The sequence below is a fragment of the Macaca nemestrina genome, chromosome 12 (genome assembly GCF_043159975.1).
Source record: "Macaca nemestrina isolate mMacNem1 chromosome 12, mMacNem.hap1, whole genome shotgun sequence".
Classification (NCBI taxonomy): domain Eukaryota; kingdom Metazoa; phylum Chordata; class Mammalia; order Primates; family Cercopithecidae; genus Macaca; species Macaca nemestrina.
The window spans coordinates 88,961,735-88,981,353 of NC_092136.1; the positions used below are offsets into that span (position 1 = coordinate 88,961,735).

General features: G+C 37.1%; 1 protein-coding gene across 4 annotated transcripts in view; it reads left to right on the plus strand.

The window, feature by feature from the left end:
- The first annotated feature begins 1,257 nt into the window (after nt 1-1,257).
- LOC105468899 (folate hydrolase 1) overlaps nt 1,258-19,619 on the plus strand; it is a 67,583-nt gene continuing 49,221 nt past the window's right edge. The window contains exons 1-3 of one of the 4 annotated variants that reach the window (XM_071075418.1): nt 1,258-1,410; nt 4,364-4,469; nt 10,239-10,425. In XM_071075418.1, coding sequence (XP_070931519.1) covers nt 1,365-1,410; nt 4,364-4,469; nt 10,239-10,425 — 339 coding nt within the window. In that variant the 5' untranslated portion in view covers nt 1,258-1,364. Of the gene's footprint in view, nt 1,411-1,784; nt 2,135-3,671; nt 3,760-4,363; nt 4,470-10,238; nt 10,426-19,619 lie in introns of those variants that run through there. The other 3 variants (XM_011719393.3, XM_071075420.1, XM_071075419.1) reach the window with 3 other exon arrangements.

Genomic DNA, 19,619 nt, shown 5'->3' on the forward strand with positions numbered 1-19,619 from the left:
CATTGCAAGGGAGCAACTGGCCAGACAGCAGAGGAAGGCTGTCTGCAAAGAGGCAGGGACTGCAGTGGAGTTTTATAAGGGTGCTCCTTAGGCTGAATGCTTGCAGACAGGATGCTTGGGTACAGATGGGCTGTGAGCTGGGTGCTTGTAACAGGATGCTTGGGTGCTAAGTGAGCCATTTGCAGTTGACCCTATTCTTGGAACATTCATTCCCATCTACGTTTACCCCTGTTTCTGTTCCTGACAGCTAAACCCATTTTTCATTTTAACTCCTTAGCACTCCACAAAAGTTAATCAATTAACAAACCTTGCAGGGTACCAATGGTGACTAAATGAGGTGACATACATAGCATGCATCACTCATAATAAGTGCTCTTTAAATATTAGTCACTCTTATTAGCTATCTCCGATGAGATTAGACAATAGGAACATTAGGAAAGATATAGTACATTCAGGATTTTGTTATAAAGAGATGAAGAAATTCCCTTCTTTCCTGCTCTAGGTCATCTAGGAGTTGTCATGGTTCATTGTTGACAAATTAATTTTCCCAAATTTTTCACTTTGCTCAGAAAGTCTTCATTGAAGGACCCAAGACTGTACAATCTATCCCATCTTTCTCCACTTAACTCATACTGTGCTTTCCCTTTCTCAAAGCAAACTGTTTGCTATTCCTTGAATATACCTTGAGTTTTCTTCCTTTGCCCACTCAGCTGGTCCCCCACCCCTAGTGTTTCTTCTCATCTCCACTGGGTCAAATTCTACCTGTATCTCATGGTTCTGTTAAAAGCAGTGCTTCCATAAAGTACTCTTAGTCAATTCACGGATTCTCTCACGGATTATAAGAACACAGTTTATTTTAAAAAGCATGTAGTTATTCTCTCCCTCGAAATATCACTATTATTATTATTAAGAATTTATAGCAGGTATAGAATTTTGTATGATTGATTCATCTGGTTTATTCAACCAAGATTGATTTTATGTCTATTACGTAAGACAGTAGCCAGACATAACTGGGATACGAAAATAAAGTTCCTTCCTTCCTTCCTTCCTTCCTTCCTTCCTTCCTTCCTTCCTTCCTTCCTTCCTTCCTTCCTCCCTCCCTCCCTCCCTCCCTTCCTCCCTTCCTCTCTCTCTCTCTCTCTTTCTTTATTTCTTTTTTTTTTTTTTTTTTTTTTTTTTTTTTTTAACAGAGTCTCACTCTGTCGCCAGGCTGGAGTGCAGTGGCGCGATCTCGGCTCACTGCAACCTCCGCCTCCCAAGTTCAAGCGATTCTTCTGCCTCAGCATCCTGAGCAGCTGGGACTACAGGCGCCCGCCACCACGTCCAGCTAATTTTCGTATTTTTAGTAGAGACGGGGTTTCACCATGTTGACTAGGATGGTCTCGACCTCCCAAAGTGCTGGGATTACAGGTGAGCCACCACGCCCAGCCTGTTTCTTTAAAAAATTGTTTTGTAATGTAAGTGGAGGATAATACCCTGCATGTTTATTAATAACAATAATATTCACTGGGAAAGAGGGCCTGGTGGTGATTTACGCTGATGACAACCATTCCTCACTATGGAAAAAAGCGAGGCTTTCTCTGCTCTACTTTTATTCAGTAGAGTATTGTAAAGATTTTACAGAATGTCAGAGCTGGATAAAAGTTCCTCATAATTATAGGAGTGGAGAGAGGAGAGTCTCTCTTCCTCTCATTTTTGAGCAAGAGCTGTACATTTTCCAAGAAACTTTTTTTTTTTTTTTTTTTTTTTTTAAGGCGCCTCTCGAAAGGGGCCGAGTTTCCTTCTCCTGAAGGGAGATGTTGCCTCTGGCGCGCTCCGATTGGTTCAGTTCACTCTAGAAACACTGCTACCGGGGAGAAACTGGACCCCAGGGTCGGGAGCGAATTCCAGCCTCCAGGGCTGATAAGCGAGGCATTAGTGTGAGAGAGACTTTACCCCGCCGTGGTGGGCGGAGGGCGCGCAGTGGAGCAGCAGCACAGGCGCGGGTCCCGGGAGGCCGACTCTGCTCGCGCTAAGATGTGGAATCTCCTGCACGAAACCGACTCGGCTGTGGCCACCGCGCGCCGCCCGCGCTGGCTGTGCGCTGGGGCACTGGTGCTGGCGGGTGGCTTCTTTCTCCTCGGCTTCCTCTTCGGTAGGGGCGCGCCTCGCCGAGCAAACCTCGGAGTCTTCCCTGTGGTGCTGCGGCGCCGGGACTCGCGGGTCGGCTGCGGAGTGGGGTCCCGTTGCTGGTCTTCCCCAGGGGCGGCGATTAACGTCGGGGTAATGTGGGGTGAGCACCCCTCGAGTTAGGAGGAGGGTAGCTGGGAACGGTGCAGGGCTGAGTTCTCCACAAGCTGCTTGGAGGACAGTCACTCAGGTTGAGGGTAGGACAGAGAGAACCTGAAACTAGGCGTAGGAAGGTTCCACGTGCTGGAGGCCCTGCAAGACAAGGCACTTTTAAGGGTTTAGGACGAGCGCCAACCTCTGAGGGCTGTTGAACCAGGCCGCCCAGGGAGCTGCGCACCAAGACTTGTTTAAGGTTTTTATCGGGTCGTACTGTTTCAGGTGTACGGTAGAATTCAGGACATTGCTGCAAAGGAAGTTTTTTGTTTTTTTTGTTTTTTGTTTTTTTTTTTTCCTCTCAGTGCATTCTTTCTTCCTTGGAAGTAACAGAGGCAAGTTTGGGAACTGTGTGAACCAGGTCAGCGATCCGGACAGATCTCTACCAGCAGGTCTTTTGCGGTTTTTCCTGTGTACTGATTTGCAAACTTAATCCTACTTTCTAAAAAAAAAAGCAGAACAGCACAGGCGAGCTCAGACTCTTTTATTAAATTCCAATTTTGACTTTGCCACTTTTTAGTGGCCTTGAACAAGTTACCGAGTCCCTCTCAGCGTTAGTTTCCCTATTTTATGATGAGGATAATATTATCTGCAAATTATTGAAATAGTAAAGAATATAGCATGTAAATCTCCTAGCACAGTACTGGGATTTTCGCCACTTTATTTCTTCTTTTACCAAGATGCTCCTCATTGGACTTTAATGCACAGGACTAGTCTAAGGTATCACCAGGTAGTTCACTCCTGCTCGGAATTCTTGACCCTCTTTTGGGATTTAGAAGAACAGAGCATGGACCAGATAGGTTTAAACAAATTCAGTTCATCTGGGGGTGCTAAAAGATTTTTGAACCACACACTGTGCTCATAACATTCTTCATCTCTTAAAAGGATTTTAGTCTTCCTGGTATTGCCCTCACTTCCGTCCCTGTATTCCCTGCTCGGTGGCTGACACAGAAGGGTTCTTTATTGATGCCCGCCCCGCACCCCCTAGGATTCTCTGCTCTCCCCTCCCGCTACAGGCCTCCATCCTCTTTATCATGTTCATTTTTCAGATCTCAGTTCAAGCATCTCATCCTCAGTGTGTTGTTTCTTGATCCCTCATTCTAATCCAAGTCTTTTTGTTTTATGAACAGGTGGAATCTTATTTCCGTTTGCATCCAATCATGTATTTTAATATGCATATATATATGTATGTCCATTTGTATGCATGCGATTAAGAACTAGCATAATTATAATTGGAAAGCTCCATGAAAGCTGGTTGGGTGCTAATTTTGTAACTATTTTATTCCCAGATCCTGTAATTTCTCTAAATAAACCCTGGAATATTGCCTTATCTCCTTCAGGTTAAAAGCCAACTGTAAGGTCTAATGATTGCAGGATCTAGCTATCCATTGCTTCTGGCTGCTTATGCATGCACTGGATGTCTGGCAGACAGGTTGGGTAAATTGCAGTTTCATTGTAGCTGTCTGAACTTGGATTTCTCAAGCCTACTTCACTGGAAACACAAACTCTCACAGCAGTTTGTTGTAGTTTCAGAAACAGAGAAAATTAGAAGTCTGAATTGCCTTCAACACTTGGAAATAATTTATATATTTGAAATATATTCATGGTTAATTCATCATAAAAATGTGTTAAATGCTTATTCTGAGTCAGCAGAGGAAGATAGAAGCTTTATGAAGGTAGAAGGTGGATCTCCTTTTTGCCTTCATTTTCAGAAGCTCTTGTTCATACCCATTAGTTGAAACATTAATGTCATTTTATTTTGGTACTCATTATCTCATAAAACATTTCTTAGAATAACAGCAATACCTATCATTGATGCTAGATAAAAAATATTTTTCATTTGGTTTGTAACTTAAAAATCTGTTTGCATGATTTTTTTTTTCAGTGAAAGTAAGCAAGAGAAATTAAACTTCAGGAAAATCTCAATGCCAGAAGTAATGTTGATAATTTGTGTTTTACAAATGATACATACAACAATAATGAATAATAAATCCTATCTATAGGCTCATATCTCATGCCTATTTTTGGATGTATTTTTCAGGATGGTTTATAAAATCCTCCAGTGAAGCTACTAACATTACTCCAAAGCATAATATGAAAGCATTTTTGGATGAACTGAAAGCTGAGAACATCAAGAAGTTCTTACAGTAAGCACTTTCTCAAAAGTTTATATGGACAAGTTGTTAGAAAAATTCATCATTCTGTTTTGGTCCAATATTTTATATATAGGAACTGGCCTTTTTTCCTTAAAGTTTTATTTATTAAAGATCTTGTATCACATTTCATCTGAGGAGGACTATACTTTCAGCTAAAGTTTGTCATTACAGAGGTTTAGAGCAGGAGTCAGCAAACTTTTTCTGTAAAAGGGCCAGCCTTTGTAGGCCAGCTGATCTGTGTCACAGCTAGTCAGCTCTACTATTGCAGCACAAAAGAAGTCATAGAAAATACATAAACAGTCTGTCAGTTCTGATAAAACTTTTCTTATGGGCACTGAAATTTGGATTTCATATAATTGATGTGTCAAAAATATTATTATTTTTAAAACCGATTTAAAATATAAAAACTATTCTTAGCTTGTGGACTATACAGAAACAGTTAGTGGGCCAGATTTGGCCAGTGGAACCTAGTTTTCTGATTCATGCTTTAGAGAAAGATAGTGCATTTCAGTTAAAAAAAAAAAAAAAAAAGGACTTTGAGTTAGAATTGAGTTTGAATTCTATCTTTGCCTATTAATACTTTAGATGAATACCTAAACTTTCTGAGCTCTCTTTTCCACATCTGTAAAATGGGAATAATGATCTTATTATGATATGAATGAAGTCAAAGAGCATATATTTGGCATATTTTAAAAACTAGTTCCCTACTTCCTGAAATAGCTGTTTCCAGTGTAGAACAAAAGAGATAAATAAGTAAATTGAAAAAGCAACTGAAAAGAAAATACTTATATAGAATTACTATATATAATTGATTAGAATACTTTTCCTTCTCTCTCTCTTTCTTTCTTTCTTTCATTTCTCTTTCTCTCTTTCTTTTGTTTCTCTTTCTCTCTTTCTTTCTCTCTCTCTTTCTCTCTTCTTTCTTTCTTGATGGAGTTTTGCACTTGTTGCCCAGGCTGGAGTGCAATGGCGTGATCTCGGCAAACTGCAACCTGTCTCCCAGATTCAAGCAATTCTCCTGCCTCAGCCTCCTGAGTAGTTGGGATTACAGTCATGTCCCACCACACCCAGCTAATTTTGTATTTTTAGTAGAGACGGGGTTTCTCCATGTTGGTCAAGCTGGTCTCAAACTCTCGACCTCAGGTGATCTGCCCGCCTCGGCTTCCCAAAGTGCTGGGATTACCAGCGTGAGTCCCTGCACCCAGCCCAGAATACTTGTTTTTTTCAAAGCATGAGATCCTTTTGTGAATTTTTACAAATTGACTTAGCTCATGTGTCAAAAAATACTTGAAGTCCTTCTAATGATTGCAGGATTCCCTGGTGAATAAAGGTTGTAATTCTAAAAGACCATTTTACACACACACACATAGGTGTGCATAGATGTGCACACATATAATCATACAAACACATATATATTTGTATTAATTACAGCAGAATTAAAAGTATAAATAAAAATTGATAGGATAACTTTGAGGTCTTTGAAAGGACCTTTTAAATGTGAGACTCTGAAGCTCGAACTTCTTTATCTTTGTGGAAACTCCTCCTCTGCACTTTTTCTACTATAATAATATATAGTAGGTATAATAAAAGTGGAGGTCTGACAAGGTATGGTCTTTACTCCTGGACAGAGCTGCCGTTCCAGCTTTCTTCCTTTCCTAATGTTAGTGGTGGAAGAGATGCAAGTTACTCCAATTTACTGGTAGCCTATCCATAAAGTCAGTAGCAACTTCAGTCCTTGCTTTTTCAGAAGAAGGAATTCAACTCGGGGCAAAAGCAGAAAAAGAGACCGAGGCAAGTTCCAGAGCAGGAATGGAAGTTTATTTTGAAAGGCCTTCTAACAGGAAAGAAAGGAAGGTACGCTTGGAAGAGAGCCAAGCAGGCACATGAAGGTGAGAGGCCAAGTGCCCCACTTAACTGTGATCCTAGGACATTTTTAAGCTTGCCTCTTTCCCATGATTCTTCCCTTAGGTTGGGCTGCCCTCATGTGCACAGCCCTGCTAACCCTTGGGAAGTGAGCGCCCGCAATGTGTGTAGGAAAGTATACACAGGCCCATCTGAGGCTCTCTTCCTTTTTCTGGTGGAGTGTACCCGGAAGATTATACTACACCATTTTTGTCTCTAACACGCATGCCCAGGAAGTTGCTTCTCCCTGGAGTCTGCATTCAGTTAACAGTTTGGTGTTAGCAGGTGGGGATCATCAAGAACTGGCCTCTCCCTGACACTGCCGAATCATTTTTAGAGACAATGCGATAATTACTGAACCGAACAACACAATGCGATAATTGCTGAACCAAACCATCACCTGACATTCTAGTGGGTCCGGGGGAGAGACCTCTCCTGCCTTGCTCCTGTCTAACTACCTGTAACACTAACTTGTGACATAGATTGACCAACAAAGAAGAAAAATAAATGCCTTTCTTTATTTCTCTTTTTGGACCGTCAAGCAAGATTAAGCACTCAGCTTCTTGTTTATTCTCCATGTCCCTAACCAAGCTCCTCTACCCGGATGATATTCAGCATAAACAAACAAAATAAAGAAATTGAAAGAATTCCCTCTCATTCCTCCAAGGACCACAGAATCTCCAGAAGCCTCCTAAACTCTCTAGATTTCCAATTTGCCATTTGTCCATCAGAGAGCTTTTAATTAAAATATACCCATGGGTCAGGGACTATTAAAGCCTCTGACCTTCCATCTTGTCCCTCTTTATAATCCTTTGTTCTGCTCGTAAAAGCCCCCACTGTTTCTGAAATATCTGCCTCAGTAGTGAATGGGAGGATTAATTAGAAGCATTTTTTTTTTCATTCTGCCTTGAGGTACAGGGTTGTATGTGTTTTCCCTTCTTTGAAAACATCCAGTTGAATTCACAGATCTGTTTACCATTTTGCATCTCTAGAGGGATTTTTCCTTTTCCACCTTGTTTTGCAAGATAAGATTGTTTTAAAAGGTGTTTTAGACTTTTGGTCTCAGAATTTTACTGGTCTGTATTTGAATACAGATATATAGGCCCAATGAAATCACATATTAAACTATACTTCTCAATTTTTTCATCACTTGAGATGTGTGTCACAAGTCATTTATTGATACTAGAATATCAAATTGTGTTAAAAAAAAAAAGGTAAGAATAAGAATTTACACATTTTTCAGAATAGCAAAAATCAACTGGTAGATCTCTGTCAGACTGGTTTAAATATGTTCCAAGTATTGTCACATTATCTCAATTATTATTATTATTATTGTTTCATTTTTCAGACAGGGTCTCACTCTGTTGCCAGGCTGGAGTACAGTGGCACAATCATAGCTCACTGCAGCTTGGAGCTCTAGCCTCCCTAGCAGGTAGCACTACAGGCACATGCCACCATGCTCAGCTAATTCCACGTTTTACTAAATGCGTTCAAGTCATCTTTAACTCTTGGAAACATTGCCAAATTATTTGTAAACAAGATGAAATGTACTAAAACAGAAATAACAGTAGCTCTCTTTAAGAATTGAGAAAATGTAGTCGAGCATAGTGGCTCCCCCATGTAATCCCAGCCCTTTGGGAGGGCAAGGCAGGCAGATTCCTTAAGTTCAGGAGTTTGAGACCAGCCTGGGCAACATAGCGAGACTCTGTCTCTACAAAATATTTTTTAAAATTATCTGGACATGGTGGCATGTGCCTGTAGTCCTATCTACTCAGGAGGCTGGAGTTCCAGGTTTTAGTGAGCTATGATTCCACCACTGTATTCCAGCCTGGCAACAGAATGAGACTCTGCCTCTCACAAAAAAAAAAAAAGCAAAAAAAAATTGAGATAATGTGACAATACTAGAAACACATTTAAACCCAGCCCTACAGAGATATATAAACAGAATTTGGCTATTTGGGAAAATTTGTAAATTCGCATTTTTTTAATTATTATTCTTATTTATTTATTTTTTGCAAAATTTGATATTCTAGTAGGTTCAACAACTTGTGACACATCATCTCAAGTGATTAAAATCATTGAGAAGTGCTGTTTAATACACAATCTAATTGAGCCTCAAGTCTTTGTGAAGTAACGAGATAGTGATGTTCTCCCCATGTACAGATGAGAAATTCAAGACACAGCTGGGGTTACATACTGAGTTAATGATAACACCTGTATTATACCACTTACAGGATTTATGCTAATTATTTTATTTAGTATTTGCAATGGATCTTTTTTTCGTACTAATCTTTTCCAGGACGTGTTTTGTTCAAATGAGTGAGTGCCAACCCTGATAACAGCAAAATGTTGTTTCCTAGTTGGTAGTGACAAGACTGTTACAGGAAAATTCACTTATAGTAGCATAGCCTTATAATGATTTTCTCCTGCTTTTTTGTGAGTAGGTTCAAGATTCTCCATAGTAATTCCTTTTGCTTGTAGGGACAGAGGTATAGCTGGCACTTGGGGAAATCTGCATCCTACATTAGTTACATTGCAGTTTGTGATTTTTGTAATATTCAAGAAAATAGTGACATGTTGGCTGTTTTTCTGTCTTCCCTGCAGGTGCTCACTGATAAGGGATAGAGACTCCTTAGCTGCTCTTATGTTTGTGCTCTTTTTGTTACAATATTTTCCATATTAGAAATTCTGTGTAAGATAGTTTGCCCCTAAACATTTACCAAATGAGGATTTTAATACTATTTTTATAAATACAATTTAAATAACTTTAATATAATTATTAAAAGTAAACAAGTTACAGGAAATTCCAGTTTTACAAAATTGAGTTACTTTAATTCATTGTTGATTCACCAAATGAAAAAAATTAAAACACATGGTAGAATGAAACTTGAAACTGGGATTATCATAGCCGTATTGGTTATTAGTTTTTTTTTTTAAAGTCATCATAAGGATGGAATTATGTTGATTTTATAAAACTACATATTTAAAACTAGAAATTTATGAAGTTCCAAAAGTTTATGAACTATATATATATATACATATTTTCATGCTACATAATATCTTGTCATATATTTAAGGGCTTAAGTTAAAAATACTAACCAATGAGCTCTTCAGGGAAACAAGAAATTTCCCAGGAGGGAGAAATTTAAAACAATCAAAAGCACCAGAATCTAAATATATTAAATGAGAAATTAGTCTACTGAAAATATTCCTGGTAGCCAAATTTTGGCCACATAATTTCTTTGTTAAAGATATTATTCTTCAGACTAATTACTGTCATTGATTTTAAGTGTGTTACTCTGTATTATAGATGAAGTGCAAGAGATTCATTCTGAACTTGTGTCAGTATGTTCAGATTATTCTTTGATGAAGATACTTTATAAATGGTTGCTAGTCAACAGTTTATCGCTTGTGTATAATTCTCACTATTTAAATAAGTGTAATTATTAGTAATTCTTGCCATGTCACACCTTGGTCTTTGGGATAAAATATTTTTGTCTGTTTCAATAATTTACACAGTGATATAGACAGATAATTCCATGTAAGTTCCAAGAAGTATAGGTCTTAAGAAAGAATATGACACTTTATTAATCTACCATATGAGGCTATAGTCATAGGATTACACATAATGATACAAAGATCAATTTCTCCAATTTTTCTCTTGATTTAGTACAAATTAGAACATAAAAATTTCAAAGCAGACTTTGAAAATCTATTTCATGCAATAATAGTACCACTTTAATGTTTTAACATACCACATTTCAAAGTATTTTTGTGTAACTCTGCTTTATTTTGTTGATTTGGAATAAAAGTTGATTAAACATTAATATCTAACCAGTTTCAATTTTTGCTCACCAGTAATTTTACACAGATACCACATTTAGCAGGAACAGAACAAAACTTTCAACTTGCAAAGCAAATTCAATCCCAGTGGAAAGAATTTGGCCTGGATTCTGTTGAGCTAACTCATTATGATGTCCTGTTGTCCTACCCAAATAAGACTCATCCCAACTACATCTCAATAATTAATGAAGATGGAAATGAGGTAATAAATAAACAAATAAATAAATAAAAGAAACATTGCCCCCATTTATTCTTTTTCAAATACTTCTATGAAATAATGTTCTATCCCATCTCTAAATATTAATAGAAATCAGTATTATTGGATCTTGTGAATACCTTTAATATCTTATTATCCATGTCAACTAATTTCCTATGATGTTTGAGTTTTATGTGTTTTAGAAAGATTCTGAGAAATTAATGCTTGATAAGAGTTGCTGTTTTCTTGTTTTTAGTACTACACACTAATATCAAATATGATATACTTGTGAACTTACAAGCATAAAAAGAGACACTTTATAAAAGAGATTCTTTTTTTTTTTTTTCAGATTGAGTTTCACTCCTGTCGGGCAGGCTGGAGTGCAGTGGTGCCATCTCGGCTTACTGCAACCTCCACCTCCCATGTTCAAGTGATTCTCCTTCCTCAGCCTCCTGAGTAGCTGGGATTACAGGTGTGCACCACCATGCCCAGCTAATTTTTGTATTTTTAGTAGAGATGGGGTTTTGCCATGTTGGCCAGGGTAGTCTTGAACTCCTGACCTCAGGTATCCACCTGCCTCAGCCTCCCAAAGTACTGGAATTACAGGCATGAGCCACCGCGCCTGGCCAACAGATACATTTTTGATATGTTTAATTTATAAAGACACTGCACAGATTTGGAGTTGCTGGGAAATTCAGGGATCCAGTATGCAGTTTGACCCAGCAAGTTTTTATTGGTACTTAATGATTATGTCTCAATTGATCAGGTTGAGCTCTGTGCGAAGAATTTGTGTGTGGACATTTGGAGAGGACAAGTTTGGAGGCAAGGTCTTTAGCATGGTATTTAAAGAATTTGCAATCTTGTCTGCAAGTTGTGGCATATACTTAAGAAACAGGAGACAATGCAGATAAATTGATATATTTATTATGATGATATGTTCAATATGAAAGATCACAAAATATAACATACATTCATCCCTACTTGACATACCTTAGTTTTAGAGCTACCGTATGTAGAAGAGTCCATTTCAATTTAGGTAACTTCCTTTAGTCCTTTTATTACTGGGCACTCTTAATTACTATAGCTTGAAATATGTCCAGTTTAATCAGTGAACTGAAAATGTCATGTGATGTAAGTACATATTTAATTTTTTTTTCATTATAGGTCAATAACCTCCTTTTATTGACTAATGAATCAGTCTCTTCTTAATGATAAATATGTTGTTATGTTTTACAGTCAGTGATATAATTCCATACCGAATTTCCTAATGTGATTGGAGCTTTTCATATTAACTGCTGTTCTCAATTATAGTAGTTAACAATATAACTTTAAAAAATATTATTAAGCCAGGCGTGGTGGCATGTTCCCCTAATCTCAGCTACTTGGGAGGCTGAGATAGGATAATAGCTTGAGCCAGGAGTTGCAGACCAGCTTGAACCACATAGCAAGACTCCACTTTAAAAGAAAAGAAAAAAAGAAAAAGAAAAACAAACAAAAAACCCCTAAAATATATTATATTTAAAATGGAATACCATTACACATCATAGAGCCTCAGGTTGTTAAATAAGGGGTGGCATATCTATACTGTTAAATACCAAGGGGTCTTTAAAATATGTTCCGAAAAATTATTTAAAGATATAAAATATTGACAATGTTAAAAAGTATACATATGCTTAAACCTCTGTTTTGATCTGTCAAATTTGGGAATTGTCTAGGTACAATGTGGAAAAGAACAAACATATAATATATTTTAGTTTATTTTTTTAAGGTGGAGTCTTGCTAATGTTGTCGTTTTTTTCTTCTTTTTTCCTTCCTCCTCACTTCCCAGTTTTGATTGTATCATTGATTATTTTATTGCATTACTTATTTTTGTATTATGAGCATTCATAATGTTACCAAAGCCTTTTACAAAATAAATCATGTAAAAGTTTCATTTGGGAAATTTTCCGATAGTGTTAGATACCTAGTTTCTTAATTTTTTAAAATTACACCGTTAGTTCTTTTTTATTTTTATCCAAGTTATATATGTACATAATCTCACAATGTACATATATATATACTCATACATGTACACAATTCTTCTGAGTGCCTTGCTTTTTCTCTGTTTTCCTCTTTCCAGAGGCAATCATTATTCAACTATAAGTTCATTCTTTTGATATTTACATCTATTTCTGTAAACTATATGCTTATATGCTTTTATTTCAGATGCAGGCATTATCTATTGACATTGTGACAAGTCAACTCCCTGTTCATCCCTTGGCCCCAACCACCATGTTCTCTTACTATCTTCCATCTCCCAGTATAATTTAATTGGTATGAATAAAAATTCACAGCTGAGCTATGTGGTAAACTGTGATTCCTTTTATACCCCTACACAAAACAGACAAGTTCTCCATCCTATAGGCAACAAATATGATTAGTATTTTTTTTGAGACGGAGTCTCGCTCTGTCTCCCAGGCTGGAGTGCAATGGTGCGATCTCGGTTCACTGCAAGCTTCGCCTCCCAGGCTCACGCCATTCTCCTGCTTCAGCCTCCCCAGCAGCTGGGACTACAGGCGCACACCGCCACGCCCGGCTAATTTTTTGTATTTTTAGTAGAAACGGGTTTCACCGTGTTAGCCAGGATGGTCTCGATCTCCTGACCTCGTGATTTGCCCGCCTTGGCCTCCCGAAGTGCTGGGATTATAGGCGTGAGCCACTGCTCCCAGCCAAATATGATTAGTATTTTGTGGATCCTATCAGAGTTTTTTATTTTTTATTTTATTTATTTATTTATTTATTTATTTATTTATTTATTTATTGAGACGGAGTCTCGCTCTGTCTCCCAGGCTGGAGTGCAATGGTGCGATCTCGGTTCACTGCAAGCTCCACTTCCCGGGTTCACACCATTCTCCTGCCTCAGCCTCCCCAGTAGCTGGGACTACAGGCGCCTGCCACCACGCCCGGCTAGTTTTTTTGTATTTTTAGTAGAGACGGGGTTTCACCGTGTTAGCCAGGATGGTCTCTATCTCTTGACCTCGTGATCCGCCTGCCTCGGCCTCCCCAGAAATATTTTTAATGTATACAGAGACATTGTTTCACCTTTGATTATGCAGAAATAACATACCATAAAGATTGAACTATGTATTGACTTTATGTCACAAAATGTAAACAGAAATTGTAAACTAATATTGTTTTAGTTATACTCAGACTATATAATTTGAGGCTACTAGTGCATTTTGAAAAGTAAAAAATACTCTAAGACTGAAATATAATCTATCTTTGATAAAGTCAGCCAAAAAGTCATTTCCTTGACATTAAAAAACTTTTCTTGTTAGAATAGCTCATAAACTTGCTTTAAAATTCAGTGTGGCATAGTGGTGCTGCAAAAATTGATTACCATAAAAGCAAATCAAGTGAGACAAGTTTGAATATTCCCTTGCCTGAAAGACATGCTTATATAACGACTTTGTTCCTTTATTGATTTTTATTGCACCTCAGCATAATTTTTCTTTTAATCTTACCTAGTGATTCAGATGAGTTCATATGTGAATCACAGAAAAAACATGGGAAATTCAGAAGATGTGGGGATTTGGCAAGTAGTAGTTGATATGGTTTCATTTTAGCTTCTGTCAGTCGCAGAAAAGGGAAATAACTACTGCTCTAGTTAGTACAATGTAAAATCTGCCCAGATCCATTCCTCATCTCCAAATCCCTCCCATTTGTATTGCTGCACTGAGCAAGACCTATACAGTATAATGTTGAAAAGAAGTTTTGATACCAGATATCCTTAACTTTCTTCTGGTCTTGAAGGAAATACCTTTAATTCTTTTTCACCATTAATTATGATATTTACTGTTTTATTTTTCTGGTTATCTTAATGTACATCCTTTCCACGTATACTAAAATTTTTTGCTATATGGATTTATATGAAACACATTTTTCTTTGAGATCAGCATGCAATTTTTCTTTCTGGATCTGAAGATGACATTCAGTGATATTCTAATGTTAGAATAATCTTATATTTTTTGAACTTGTAATATTAGCATTAGAGTTTTAAATTCATATATTGATATATATTCTGTTTATACTCATAGCATGTTTGGTCTGTGTGTTTGCAATCTGTTTGTTGGGCTATAATTTCAATATTATACTTGCCTTCTAAAATGAGTTGGGTTTTTAATATTTTCTGAAATAGGTTTTGTTGTAATTAAATTATCTTTTCCTTTAACCTTTCCAACTCAAGGAAAACCAATTGGCCTTGACTCTATTGTGGAAAATTTTAAACTACTGGTTTAATTTCTTTATTGGTTGTTATATGACTATTTTATGTTATATAATAATTTTTATTGTTTGTTAAATGGCTTTATTGTTTGTCATATGATAATTTTATGTCATATAACAATTTTTATTGTTTATGACTTTATTGTTATATGGCTAGACAACTATACTTTTTTTTTTTTTTTTTTTGACTGAATCTCACTCTATCACCCAGGCTGGAGTGTAATGGCATGGTCTCGGCTCACTGCAATCTCTGCCTCCCCAGTTCAAGCAATTCTCCTGCCTCAGCCTCCCGAGTAGCTGAGACTACAGGCACATGCCACCACACCAGGCAAATTTTTATATTTTTAGTCGAGACATGAGTTCACTATGTTGGCCAGGCTAGTCTTGAACTCCTGACCTCATAATCCACCTGCCTCGGCCTCCCAAAGTTCTGGGATTACAGGAGTGAGCCACCGTGCGTGGCCGATTTTCTTTTTTTTTTTTTTTTTTTTTTTTTTTTTTTTTTTTTTTTTGAGACGGAGTCTCGCTCTGTCGCCCAGGCTGGAGTGCAGTGGCCAGATCTCAGCTCACTGCAAGCTCCGCCTCCCGGGTTTACGCCATTCTCCCGCCTCAGCCTCCCAAGTAGCTGGGACTACAGGTGCTCGCCACCTCACTCAGCTAGTTTTTTGTACTTTTTAGTAGAGACGGGGTTTCACCGTGTTAGCCAGGATGGTCTCGATCTCCTGACCTCGTGATCCGCCCGTCTCGGCCTTCCAAAGTGCTGGGATTACAGGCGTGAGCCACCGCGCCCGGCGTGCGTGGCCGATTTTCTAAAAAATGTATTCTTATTTCAGTTTTTGTAAGTTTTATTTAAAATGCATTTTCCATTTCATGTAAGCTTTCAAATTTATAGTATAGTTGTTCCTGGTATTTTCTTATCTTTTTTAATCTGTTCGGCATCTGTAGATGTGCTTCTTTTTGATAATTGATATTATTTATTTGTACTTTTGCTATATTATTTTCTTATTGCTCCTGAGAGGGATATGTCGAATTTACTAGTGTATCCAAATAATAAAATTTGGCTTTGGCAATCTTTTCTCATCTATCTTTGCTTTATATTTTATTAATTCTGTTCTTGTTTTATAATTACCTCTTTTATCTTCTTTGTGTTTACGTTGCTGTTCTTTGTAAAATCCTCAATAGAATGCTTAATTTACTGATGTTGAGTCTTTCTTCATTTCTAATATGAGTATGTAGAGCCATAAATTTTCCCTTTATCTTCCCTTTCCACTTCAACTACATCTCATAAATTTGGATTAGGAGTAGTTTAGTTATGATTAGCATCTAAATATTTTTTAATTTCTGTATTTTCTTCTTTCATCCTGGAACTATTTACAAGTCTTTTTTTAAATTCTGAATGTAAACATTGTTCTTGTTGTTTGTTTGATCTGATCTCTAAATTGAATATATTGAGATCAAATAATGTGGTTTGTAGGACACTAATCCTTTGACAATTGTTGAGGCTTCCTTTGGAGCCTAATATGTGCTCAATTTTTATAAATGTTCTGTGTTTCTTTGGGGAAAACATGTAATTTGATGGTTGTTTGGGGTAATATTTTATATTTGTACATTAGTTTGAGTTTGTTTATTATTTGGCTGAAATCTCCATTATCCTTAACGTGCTCTCATTTTGTCTGCTTCCTTTATTAATTAGAAATAAATGTTAAATTATCTCACCTCACTATAGTGGTGTCTATGTTATATTATATATATAATTTATAATTTCATAAATTTATGTTATCTATAATTTGGGGACCTATTGTCATATGTAAACAAAATTAGAATTGTTGATGAAATGACAGACTTACACTTATGTAGTAGCCTTCCTTATCTCTTTGTAATGTTATTTGACTTTGCCCTAAAATTTTTTTTAAAGCTAATATTTGTTTGGTATTTCTTTTTCAGTTTTGTTACTTTTAAACTTGCCTAGGTTTATTTCACTCCTTGTCAACTGGTACACAGCTAATTTTATTTAGTCTGACATACTATGCTTTTTAATTATTCTTTTTTCCATTTTCATTTTTTATAATTCTGATATACAATATTTAGGTCACTTTTACCTTCCTCTAGTATGAATTTTACTCTTCCTTTTTTCCCCTAAAGCTTTGGTGTCATAATTCAATCAATGTTTCTACAATATATAAACCTTAGAATACTTTCACTTTCGTCATATATTACCAATTTATATGCATAATTTTAATTCAATCTTGTTTCATAAACTTGAAAACTATGTTTGTTATGATAATAATACATTATTATCATATACAGTCCTCATTTAATTTTTACCACACATTTGCAATATCTTTCCTTTCTGATTCTCTTGCATCATTTTAGAGATTCTTTTAGAGGCTTCATTTGTTGTATGGTATTGTTTTGTTTATTGAACAATATTGTTTACAAATGTTCTTTGTTTTAAGTGAACACCTGTCAACCCAAAACTGTTAAAATTTGGTGGAAAAATGTGTTTTTCATATTCATTCTCAAAGGAAGAATGATTTTGAAGGACACAAATTTGCAGTTTGACAGTAATTGTTGCTCAAAACCAGGGAGACAATATTCTACTGAATTATGGATTCCATTGCTACTGGGTTTTTTTGTTGTTGTTTTTTTGTTTTTTTGTTTTTCTTTTTGAGACGGAGTCTCTCTCTGTTGCCCAAGCTGGAATGAAGTGGTGTAATCTCGGCTAACTGCAACCTCTGCCTCCCAGGTTCAAGCGATTCTCCTGCCTCAGCTTCCCAAGTAGCTGGGACTAAAGGTGTGTGCCACCACACCTGGCTAATTTTTGCATTTTTGGAGAGGAGGCTTTGGTAGAGAGGAAGTTTTGCTCTGGAACTCCTGACCTCAAGTGATCTACCTGCCTCGGCCTCCAAAAAGTGTTGGCATTACAAGCATGAGCTACCGCACCTGGCCTTAATTTTTTTTTTTTTTTTTTTTTTTTGAGACGAAGTTTCGCTCTTGTTGCCCAGGCTGGACTGCAGTGGCGCGATCTTGGTTCACTGCAACCTCCACCTCCCAGGTTCAAGTGATTCTCAGCCACCCAAGTATCTGGGACTACAGGTGCACCATGTCCCGCTAATTTTGCAATTTTAGTAGAGACAGGGTTTCCCCAGGTTGGCCAGGCTGGTCTTGAACTCCCGACCTCAGGAGATTCACCTGCCTTGGCCTCCCAAAGTGCCGATGTTACAGGCATGAGCCACCGTGCCCAGCCTGGCTTTAATTTTTATTTAAATTTTAGTTCAATATCATGTGTATGATACATACCATAAATACAGTCTTTGCAGCTGTAATTTTACTCTGTTCTTTCTGTTGGCTCTTTTCCATAGTACTTTGGAGGTGTTTGGTGATTTTGTGGCTCTGAGTTCTTCTCCCTTAGAATTTGGGAATTCTTTAAAGCTAAGTTGAAGACTGATTCCTCCTGATCATTTCTCTTAGGCCCCAGGGAGCACTACAAACCTGGCACTGCTTTAAAATAAATATTTTAGCTTGAGGCATACTGTATAAATAGTGAATGGAAATTTGCAGGGTTATGAATTATCTGGAACCCTTTTTTCCTGCTTTACCTTAAGCCATTACTTTCCATGGAGCAAGTTTATTTTGAATTTATCCTTAACCCTGAAGGATTTTATTATTATTATTATTATTATTATTATTATTATTATTATTATTATTTTGTCACCCAGGCTGGAGTGCAGTGGCGGCAATCTCCGCTCACTGCAAACTTGCCTCGCAGGTTCAAGTGATTCTCCTGTCTCAGCCTCCTGAGTAGCTGGGATTACAGGCACATGCCACCACGCCCGGCTAATTTTGTATTTTTAGTAGAGATGGGGTTTCACCATGTTGGTCAGGCTGGTCTCAAGCTCCTGACCATGTGATCCACCCACCTTGGGCTCCCAGTCTCTCAAAGTGCTGGGATTACAGGCGTGAGCCACCGTGCCTGGCCAGGATATTGTTGTACTTAGACCAGCTTTACGCACAGTCTTCTGCTAGATTCCATTATGTGAACCAGTTTTAGACTAACTCCTGAATCCTTTTCATGGGGCCATAGGCTTTGATAGATCCACCTAAGGCAAAGCCAACTTCCATGCTGCCTCTGAGGATTCTTGCTTTCATTTTATTTTTTTGCTTCTGAATATTCCTTACTATTTTTTCAAATTTAATTATAAACTTAAAAAGACATGTATTTGGTTCAGTGTTTTTCATTCTTTTCAGTGCATATGCTGTTCAGAGAATCTAGATATGGCCAGTTGTGGATTCCCCAATCATGTACTTTTTTAAAGTAAATTTAATATTTACTCTGTTCCTAGGTAATTATCTAAGCACTATTATAATGAACGAGATTACCAAACAAAGTTACTTTGTATTTGGGGATTAAAATTTTTCTCCAAAATCAAAAGCTAGTCCTTACAAGTTCTCTCAAGAAATTCATGAGGTTAATTTACTTCTAACCTTCTGTGAAGCAACTACATATTTAGGCTTTTATTTACACTAGCTTGGTATGTATGCCACTTACAAAAAATCAATTTCTAATTCTTCCTTCTATCAGTATACAGGTTATAGTACACAATATTCCTTTCGGAAGAGTATCTTTTTACCTCTTCTGAGCTTTTCTTTCTATAGTACTTACTAATTTCTGATTGTTGTTTTTTGTTTGGTTGATTTTTAGTTATTGGTGGGGGTTTTTAGCTTTGTTTCCTTGAATAGATCTTACCATTTTGAGGACAAAGTCTGTGATTTATTCATCTCATGAATTCCTCACAACTTCTAGCACAGTGCTGGGTATCTGATATTATCATCAAAATCCTGAAGGATTCATTCACCCTCTACTGACATAAAAGATAATATGCATTTGTTTATGTTTGATTATAGTAATCAAACTTTAACTGATTTACTTTTGATTA